The 10,751-nt window shown below is 38.5% G+C and overlaps 1 protein-coding gene across 3 annotated transcripts in view; it reads left to right on the top strand.

The window, feature by feature from the left end:
* The window catches only part of STRN (striatin), a 283,653-nt gene extending 273,951 nt beyond the window's left edge, over positions 1-9,702 (top strand). For all 3 annotated transcript variants that reach the window (XM_063917900.1, XM_063917902.1, XM_063917901.1), the window contains 4 exons: positions 270-410; positions 3,182-3,289; positions 5,063-5,149; positions 6,311-9,702. In XM_063917900.1, the coding sequence (XP_063773970.1) occupies positions 270-410; positions 3,182-3,289; positions 5,063-5,149; positions 6,311-6,480 (506 nt within the window). In that variant the 3' untranslated portion in view covers positions 6,481-9,702. The remainder of the gene's footprint in view (positions 1-269; positions 411-3,181; positions 3,290-5,062; positions 5,150-6,310) is intronic.
* The last annotated feature ends 1,049 nt before the right edge of the window (positions 9,703-10,751 follow it).

A 10,751-nucleotide genomic window follows, 5' to 3' on the forward strand; every position in this document is an offset into this window, starting at 1 on the left:
GAGGAGGCTGGTACAAGGTCAGACAATTGAAGTATAAAATTGTATTTTTGCTTTACAGTATCCTTATTTATGAATATGGGTTGTAGTGTAATGTTCACATACATTTCTAACTGTAACGGGCTTTCCTCTCTATGGTCTCTAGGAGTTTCTAGAATGTTTATCTATACGTTTCTCAGCCACCAATTTTTTAACTGGTCTTTTAGAATTGTTTAAGTGATTATCTATTTGGCGATTTGTCACGTAACAAATATTCTGTTTATGTTCTGAAGAATTAGGAATACCCTCTTCTGTGGATCTAGTAAGCTGTGACCCTGCCCATATGGTTGCATCTTTTAACAGTGGACACACAAGTATCTTCAATATGGAGACACGGCAGAAAGTTCTAACATTAGAGTCGTGCATAGATACAGGTATGTGTTTTTACTACAGCTATTGTGAAGGTTGTGTTTGATTTTTTTTTATTTTTTTTTTCCTTTCTAATTGAGTTTTATTAAGAATATTTTGTTAAAGATACAGAAAAGAAAAAATGTAGTAGTACAATAAACAGCATTATTAAGTCATATATTACAGAAATAGCGTAGGATCAAAGAAATAAGGGTGACAGGTACTGGTCATTTGAATCTAATGTTAGGAGTATAAGAACGTCTGCAAGCAGCAGGTTGTATATAACACTAAAAGTGTAACAAATCACTATGAGAAATATGAGAATAAAAACGTAGCCATTGCACATACAGCAGCAGTTCTGTGACAGCTTGAGCCCACGGTAGAAGCTGAATCGGAGTCCATTTAATTAAAGATACAAGAACCAGAAGGGTATTCCAGCCAACTAATCCATATGTGAGCAAATGTCAACATAGTGTTTCTACCTAGATACAGATATCTTCTGTGTCTAACCTGACAATACTGACCATAGCCAACATTAGGGTCGCCACAACAAATTACCTAGTATGCCTGTCAAGAAGTTCCTTGTCCAAAATTCAATATAAACAAATTATTGGTGTTAACTGAGGAAGATGACACACCAGTGGAGACAGCCCTCACCACCCTTTGCTAAATTGTAGTAACAATATAACATTCCCATATAAGGTGCCCGAATGATCCCTGGGTATGAACATTTAGGGGATTGAGAAATATCCTAGTTCTTGTTAGAGTCTTTATCTTTATATAGGGGCTGTGATCCCTCTAAACCAGGGAGGACACCTATATTGATTATCTGAAAATTCGAAGGGCTATGAACACCGGAGAGACTGATGTAAAACCTAAAGCAGTTTGTTGGAAAAAAACATTTCAACTAGGTTCAACCTGCCCGTCAATGTCAGGGAAAGATTTCACCAGGCTTGCAATTTAACCTTAAGGTCATCTATATGCAGTTGAACATTAAGTACATAACCAGTCAATCATTGGTGACCCACATATTTAAAACTGTCCACCAACCCTAAAGGTAAATGATCACTTTGGGAGGGGCGAGACTTGTGCTTAACATGGCATGATGTCATCGAGCTCGGGTTTCCAAAGATAGAAACTGGTGGTGGGGGGACTTTCAGGTACATTTCCCCACCTCTGAACTCCCGCAATGCTGAGCACAAGTGGGCACTTTTGACCTATAGTGTATTATAAGCCTGAGTTCTTCTTATCCATAGCACTGAAGGGGTTAGAGATACGCAAAGCGTATGATCCATTTTGCTTGTATGCAAGTTCCGTTAGTATGCAAGGAAATGATAGGGATGAATGTGGAAGAAGGCCAAGGAAAGTGGACCTGGCACAGATATAGTACCATCACTAATGCTGTAGAAACAGCTAATGTAATGAGAGCAGTAAACATAAGAAAAATGTTTCCTAATTAAATGCGTTTTTTTCCGGAATGCAAAACTGTTGTAGTGTCTTCAACAGATGTGAATTTACTGACTTTGTATAGCCTGCAACATATGTTAACAAAGTATAGGGTGACCGTACCATTTAAGAGCACTTAAACCTCTAATAGCTTATACATATGAATAATTTTACCACATGATAACAAAACCAGGCTGTTTTAAAGCCATTTGAAGTTAAAGCAGCAACCCTAATTTTAGACCACATTAAAACCATACAAGCCTAATGCATCTTGCGTGAAACCTCAAGAAACATCAGTTTGTTGCATTGCAGAGGATCTTAATAAGTATATGATGTTGTTTTATATATATCAAGAATGGGTATTTGTTGGTTTTGCCTTGTAAATGATTGCTGCTTTAAAAAGCAGACTCGCAGAAATTCCCGCACCTCCGGCAACTGGCCCTTCATCTCTGCTTTTCTTCACCGCCTGCCCCAACGAATTGCCAGTATCTGTTGTAGACAGCAGATAACAAAGTCACTGTAGAGGTAATTATGCCAAGGGCCTGTTATGCCTGTTCTGATTACAATCCTGACACTAATTTAAAATCAGAGGAAATAAAACACACTTATGGGCCCTACACATTAGGCGAGAACACTGAACAATATGAACGTTCTTGTTCATTAATGAATGAGAACTCGTTCATATCGTTCAGTGTGTAGGCACAAACGATGAACGATGCGCGGCCCCGCGCTCGTTCATCGATGGTGACAGGTCGCTTATGCATGCAGGCCAATATGGACAATCTCGTCCATATTAGCATGCACTGCTATGGAGCCGGGAGGGGGGGGGGGGGGGGGGGAAGTGAAGAAACTTCACTCACCCGTCACCCCTCACCCGCCGCCAGGTCGCCCGTCTGCCGTATCAGCCGTCGGACAGCTCGACGGTGGGTCGCCGAGTCTGCTGTAGGTCCCATTAGTGCTCGCCACTACTTTGTTATTAACATTGCCTGTCATTCATAAAATACTGATTGGCAAAGGATATACATACTGTAGAAATATTTTTAACATAATACACTAAAGTTTCACAGTTAATATATAGGCATCACTTCAAAAGTTATAGCAAATTACAATGATATAAAGTATGTTAAAAACTGCAAAAAAGTATAGACACTTTAATAGCGTAATGCTTTAACTATTGAGATTAAATATTTAGAATAATAGCCTTTTGTATTGCTCTCCAAAGTAAAAAACAAAAACAAACAAAACTCCATATCAAGTGTTTATTTACCAAACAGAAGGGGTGCTTTCTCAGTGCTAAATATATGCTGTACTTTTGAAGAGACTGATGACCTGTGTGTTTTATTCCCTATAGCTGTTCATTCCAGCTGCCAGATAAACAGAGTAATTAGCCATCCAACGCTTCCAATCAGCATCACTGCTCATGAAGATCGTCATATCAAGTTTTATGACAACAATACAGGTATATATAGTCAATGCTGTTAAATAAAAGGCAGTTCATAGAAAAAGATGGCAAGAGATTTGTGTATTTTATTGGCTCACCAATGAAGTCATTGACTATGCTGGTTTTGAAATTATTGATCATATTAATAAAAATAATAAATGTATGTGTTTGTAAGGAACTGGTGGTGCTCGCCAGTCATGTCAAACTAGTATCCATAATCCTAGCAGCTTAAGGTGGGTACACACTAATAGATATATCTGCAGATCAATTGATCTGCAGATATATCTATAGACTGATCGGGCAGTGTGCTGTGCGCATACACTGCCCGATCCGTCGGGGACTGACGTCATGAACTGGGCGGGCGTGTACACACACCCGCCCAGTTCAGCTGTCAATCACCGCCGGCCGCCGCAGCATGTGTACGGGCGGTCGGCCGACCGCCCCGTACACACACAGCGACGCGCCAATATATCGGTAGATATATTGGCCGTCGGCTGTGCTGCGCGGCCGACGCGATACGTCTGTGAACGACGGAGTTCACAGACATGTCGGCCGTACACACTGGCCGACGGACCAGAGAACGGCCGATATATCGACCAGTGTGTACGGCAACTTTCAAGACATCCATCTTCTGAAACTGACACATAGGAAATAAGCCACCGTAACCCACCAAACCAATTATTGCCACACAGTGATAGCATACTGTAATCCAACACAGCTGTACCAGAAACATCAATATATCCATTCAAACATCCATCCACCAGGTTATAGATTAATCGATCAACAATCATTACTCTACCATACTGTTGTTGTTCATAAATAAAATATTCCATACTTGCCAACTGTAATAAACATTTGCATCACGAACTATACATCCGTGAATGACGTTCATATCATGAAGAGATCGCAAATGTCAAGAACGCCTAGACCTATGTCTTAGTCATAGTTATTCACTCTAGAACGTGATTTTACTGAACAGGATATTATCCGATGACCAGAATAAGCTTGATCAGTAGACTGGTGTTCTAGACTGCATATAGCTTTCCTGACAATCGGGATTTGCATCAGGCATTATATACCAGTAAGGACATGCTCAGTGTGCTCCTGAGAAACCACCTGCGACCTCATCCAACTGTCAGCTTTGAGAGCCGGATGTGTATTTTTGCATCTTTTTCACCCGAAAATGCACCTTAGTCGCGATGCAATTAGGATGCACCAGAAGACACTGCGAAGTCATTTTATTAGTGCCACTTGTATATCTCTGTGTGACTGAGTCTGAATCTGTATACATAGTGCTACAGTGCAGTGGTGCATCTTTTGACGCCAAGTTCCATTGTTCATCGTGTACAGACTCAGTTGTGCACACACACATACAAGTGTCACATATCAAATTAATCAGTGCGGTCTCCTAGTCTCATCACATTGCAATGAAGAGGCATTTTTGAGCAGAAAAGATGCCCAATGCTAGTACAGTCGCATGGGACCTGGCTGCACAGTGGCGTTGCATTGCGTATTGAGGCTAGGTGGACACACCTGTATAACAAAAGGAGAAGCACATTTTTTTTATAGCTGAATTTTCTCAACAATGGCTTGTGCGTTAATGACTTAATTGTGACATTTAAATGACATAATAGGTACAGTCCAACATATGCTCTGTAAAAGTCCAGACTACTTGAAAAAATGACAGATCCTGTTTTAGAATTGCTTACAAATAAAGAAAAAATAAAGTACTGTACATGTAAATTGTATACCATTTCATTGATTTTTTTTTTTTTTTTTTTTCACTTTTAGGAAAACTGATCCATTCAATGGTTGCTCATTTAGATGCTGTAACAAGTTTAGCTGTTGATCCTAATGGGTTGTACCTGATGTCTGGCAGTGAGTATTGTTAAAATGAGTTAAGGTTGCTCTGCTTATGTACAGTTAATGTCTAGCAATTGAATTAGGTCGAGAACTTTTATTTCAAAGTTATCCAACAGTATTTTGTGTGTGTGTGTGTGTGTGTGTGTGTATATATATATATGTATATGTATATATATATATATATATATATATATATATATATATATATATATGTTAACACAGAGTAAGCCATTAAATTGCTCTATTAATGGTTTACGGTGCATGATCTTTAACTTTAAACTCTTCTACACCATTTGGGAAAATTGCCATTCCTAATCGCAGGCCCTGTATTGATATTCTTAATCATTATGGGATCACACTAATCAAAATGATCCATGAAATTAGCTTTTATATTAATACCAATAAATCCACCCCCCACCTGACAGAGGCCATGTATCTGCTATGTTTTTATATGTCCCGGTGGTTGCTCCTCTCTGCAACTGCTGCGTATACACAGGGACACTTCCTTGGCGGCTGCTCCTCTCTACAACCACCGGGTATACAAAAGGACACTCCCCTGGCGGCTGCTCCTCTCTACAACCACCGGGTATACACAAGGACACTCCCCTGGTGGCTGCTCATCTCTGCAGCCACCGGGTATACACAGGGACACTTCCCTGGCAGCTGCTCCTCTCTACAACCACCGGGTATACAAAAGGACACTCCCCTGGCGGCTGCTCCTCTCTACAACCACCGGGTATACACAAGGACACTCCCCTGGTGGCTGCTCATCTCTGCAGCCACCGGGTATACACAGGGACACTTCCCTGGCAGCTGCTCCTCTCTACAACCACCGGGTATACAAAAGGACACTCCCCTGGCGGCTGCTCCTCTCTACAACCAACGGGTATACACAAGGACACTCTCCTGGCGGCTGCTCCTCTTTGCAGCCACTGGGTATACACAGATTCTGCGCTGATTATGGGAGTTTCCGCCAGGGTGCTTGGTCGCAGTGATAGGCATGCACATACTGGGAACAGATCCAGTGATGCAAAGGAGCCGTGAGGTCCCTTTGAAATTGGTGGCTGCTGAAAGATTATATGTACAAGAAGTGTGTGTTTCTGCTTCTATGTACAGTACTTAAATGCTATCGAATAGTCATATAGGACAATTAATATGTTTGGCTTTTTTTCACAGGTCACGACTGTTCAATACGCCTATGGAACTTGGAAAGCAAGACCTGCATACAGGAATTCACAGCTCACCGCAAGAAGTCTGACGAGTCTATTCACGATGTGGCATTCCACCCGTCTAAATGCTACATAGCCAGTGCGGGCGCCGATGCCCTTGCCAAAGTTTTTGTATGACACCATGCTTACCACCTGTAGCTTTTAATTTACCAAGCAGCCACATAAGAGAGACCTGCTACTAATGCCCGAAGATTTGATTTATCTGGCCTTTCTTTTCTTCTTGTGTTCAATAATCAGGATAAGATGCAAAAACAATGTTGTGGGTTTAGTTTTGTTGGGTGCTGTTTTCTAAACTAATGGTTTGTTCAGGGTGCTGTGAACTCGACTGGCACTTGGAGCCAGGATTCTGTCTTTCAAATGACCTCTGAGCTACAGTAGCAGCATTTTGTTTTTAAGAGTGCACATTTGACCAGGCAGGCCTGGATCAAACTAGTTTCCAGCTTCCAGCATACTTTGAGGTTGTGGCAATTGGGACAATGTAAAAAAAAAAAAAAGCTGGCCAGTAAATGGCAAATAACTACAATATAGGAAACACAATGGGAAAGTACTTCACTGCTCCCCTTTCGTTCTTAGAGCTCTAGCAAGCACGTGTGGTGGAAAACATGGACCTATTAATGACCCAGTTCTCGTTTGTGCATCTATCTCCTTGTAGAGCTGACTGTTGAGGAAGGAAGCATTTTCCCATCCGGTGGGCTGCTAGTAACAAGTCAAATCAGTGTAAAAATAAAGAACACATTTTATATTTTAATTGTTTTGTTTAGTATACAGTGCTTTGTGTTCTTTTGAATGTACTTCTAGGTAAAATACCAAAATAAATTTCTAAAAGGGTAAAATGTGTTGAATATGTCAAATGTCAGTTCTGAACTTCACCTACATTAAATGGCACCATTAGGTAATTTATTTATTTTTTATATAAAAAAAAAAAAATCAAAATACATATTCAGCAAATACATTAGTAGCTTTTAACAGTTTTAATGAATGATTAACTTAGTAAATATTTTCAGACCTTTTCATCAATATTGATGGTATAATAGGTTTAGTGAGTCAGTAAATTGAGCCATAAATTTGCCAAAAGCACTGTTTGCTAGAGGGTGAAATGCTGCCATCGGAATAACCAGAGCTGCACTGTAGGCATTATTTTCCCTAGAAATTCCAACGTGCACAGATATTTTATTGTCATGCAAAAGTATAATCCTGCACTTGTACTGTGAGCCTAAGCACATGTGCATTTCTTCCTATATGTTTGGATTTGGATGAATGGGTATTTATAATCTCACCTAATGACCTAGTTGGATCAACGGATATTTGCATCAGATAGCAATGATGCAAGATTTGCTTTCCAGCGCAATGCATTAGGGCTGTGTAACTGAGATGGAATTGGTTGTTGCATTAAAATGATTCCTAGTAATGTCTTCATATCCTAGGTTATGGTATTATAACATAAATAGTATCCCTGTGCCTTTTTTTTTTCTTATCTTCTTAATAAAGGCACATCTTTTTTTTTTTTTTTTTTCATTTCAAGGAATGTTTTTATCAACTTAAACATTTTTGTAAACCTACACATAGTTATTAATTAGCTCTAAAGCTATCGACACATAGACATGCCTTGTAGTTGGGAATAATTAGAATATTGAAATATCTCTTAACATGGCTATACACGTTAAGATTAACTGAACAACTATCTAACTAGTTGGTTTGTTGGAATCAAGAAACAATGGATGGGAGCAAAGGACAATCGACCATTTGCTCCCAAATGCCGGAAAATGGACAAAATCAGTCATTCAAATTGGTTAAATCAATTTTGTCTATTTTTCCTTCCAAACAGTCAAGCGGTTGGGGCTCATAATCTTACTGTGTATGGCCAGATTAAGTTATGCACAGTTGTGTTTATGATGGTTCAGTTGCAATCACTCTTTACTTTTCTTATTTCTTATTTTGTAATTTTAATCTTTTTACAAAAGCATATTTGAAATAATGAAAGCAGTGACTTTCACTTTTTTTTTTTTTTTTTTAATTGGTGCTTCTTTCATTGGTAGGGATGTCCAAAATATCCCTTGAAATTGCTGTAATAACTGTTGATGCTAAATGCTCCATTTCCTCCACCGCTGGCTGTATTGTTTTAAATATTTTTGTGTCCCTTTACTACAGAAATGCACATGGACTTAAATATTACCAGAAACACTGATCCTTGGTGGTTGCTACGATTTGCTGAAAGATTGGGAAAAAATGTTGCCTTTGAAAGTGATATTTGTGCTTAGTTACATTTAATAGGCTACAAATCATAGCAAACAAATATGAAATGCCACTAAATTAACAGAAAATTATTATTTTTTTTGTTTCCAGTTTGTTTAAGAAGTACAATTGTGGATTTTTACTTAAACATTGTTTAAACATTGAAATTGTGAATTATTTGTGTATCTGATTTTTTTTTTTTTCTTACTTTCTTTTTAGACTAATTGCAAAGATTTATTTGGAAATGCTAAAAAGCTATGTATATTATATATAAATATATATATATATTGTAAACATATATTAAATGTGTCTAGTATGGGATGACTCCAGGGGTGAGTTTTAATATTTTGTATTGAATTCTAAATGTACACAAAAGATAATGGTATGGGTATGACATTATTTTACTGTTACATACTATATACAGCTACAGCTGTTGCAATTGATGTACATACATCTTAAGTTGGCATGCTTGTTTTACTGACTGTAATATTTAGTTGATTAAAATCTGAATGTAAGTAAAAAAAAAAAATGGCTATTTAAACTCATGCAAGGAAAATATACCACGTCAGTCTGTTGTAGTGTAATTAGAGGAGTGATCGAAGAGAATGGTAAATACCTTTTTATTTAAATTTTTTAAAAAAAAGTCCTTGGTAAACTGATCAGTTTGCACCAATCTTCCGTTAAATTCCAGTGTCTAGAAGACTAAAAATGAACACAAACTTTGTGAAGACATCATTCTACAGCTTAAATGGAGAAACTTTTTTTTTTTGTCCTGGCTACCCTATTATTATTTTTTTTTATTTTTTTTTTGTATTGCTCTCTAGTTATAAATTAAAAACAAATCCTAGTGATGTAATGGCAAACATTTAATTGAACAAGGAAATGCATATTTTTACATATGTTTCAATTTCAAAACATGCAGTATGTTTCATCGTACCATTATTTTGCCTCTGTACATAGACAACACAATATATTTGGACTGTAGAAAATTTTACAATCTACAGCGTGGAATCAAACCATGACATTTTTGTTTCGTACATCCTTTGAATTTCTGATTATTGGTGATGTGAATTGAAATAAACATGGATGAGTGCTGGGTAAAGTTTACTGGCAATGGTCATTTTTTATTCTATAAACCAATAAAGGGAAATCGTTTTTGAAAGTTGTACTTGACAAATAGAAATTTTAATAGCTTCATGGTTTTAAATTTAATACATATTAATATGATGTTGTGTTGGTCCATACCTCATTCGGAGACTTTGGTCACTTGCATTAATTGAACCCTGATTCTATACTTTACTTTATTTTCCCTTAGAAAGTTTACTGTAAATATTAAAGAACCACTAAACCACAGAGATTTTTTGTAAGGTATGAACAATTAAGGCTAAAGTACACTGATCATCGTTAACTTGATTTTTTCATTACTGCTTTGTTAAATACAGTCCCCACACCATTAAAAGGTAGCTTTTCTCATATCTTTAGGACTGACCAGTTGGCATCCAGCAAGGGATGTTAAGCTGTGTACACAAAAAAATAGATATGTTGCCCGATCCCGCAGGTACATTGTCTAGTGTGTACCCGCAGGTCGCTAATGACACCCCCAGTCAGCACCGAAGGTTAAGTCTAGCGGTTACATGCTGTAAAATGCATTATGTCATGTGGCTCCCCCTCTGTTGGACCCAGCATCAGCAAGTTTATATGCATTTGCCTCGTGCCGGATCCCGTCAGCAGAGATGTTGGGCTGTGTACACATTGCTAAGGCCTTCATTAACCTGGGATCTTAGAATTGGCAGTGGCCATGTCAATAAAGGAACAAAATGACAAAGCAGGTAAACTGCAGCCCTGACCCCTAAAGGTTAACAGCAGGATGTCTACAAGGGCTTGTCAAATGCTTGATTTCCAAACCGAAAAATAAAACCTTGCCACAGCAAGTCTGCAGTAGATACTTAAGCAACAATTCTATTCCCCTCAAAGGGTGCGAGTTGCCGTTGCAACAGCGCCCCACGCGGCCCCTTCTGGTGCTTAACTCGTAAAAAAAATTCCATGCAAGTTGGTGGCATCTTAAGTGTAGCATACAGCCGCACTACCTCGCAATGCAAATCACCGCAGGTAATTGGATTCGCCCATTTCTTTGTAGCCCAGTGTGTTTCTTGTCA

Source organism: Pseudophryne corroboree, chromosome 4 (genome assembly GCF_028390025.1).
Source record: "Pseudophryne corroboree isolate aPseCor3 chromosome 4, aPseCor3.hap2, whole genome shotgun sequence".
Lineage (NCBI taxonomy): Eukaryota > Metazoa > Chordata > Amphibia > Anura > Myobatrachidae > Pseudophryne > Pseudophryne corroboree.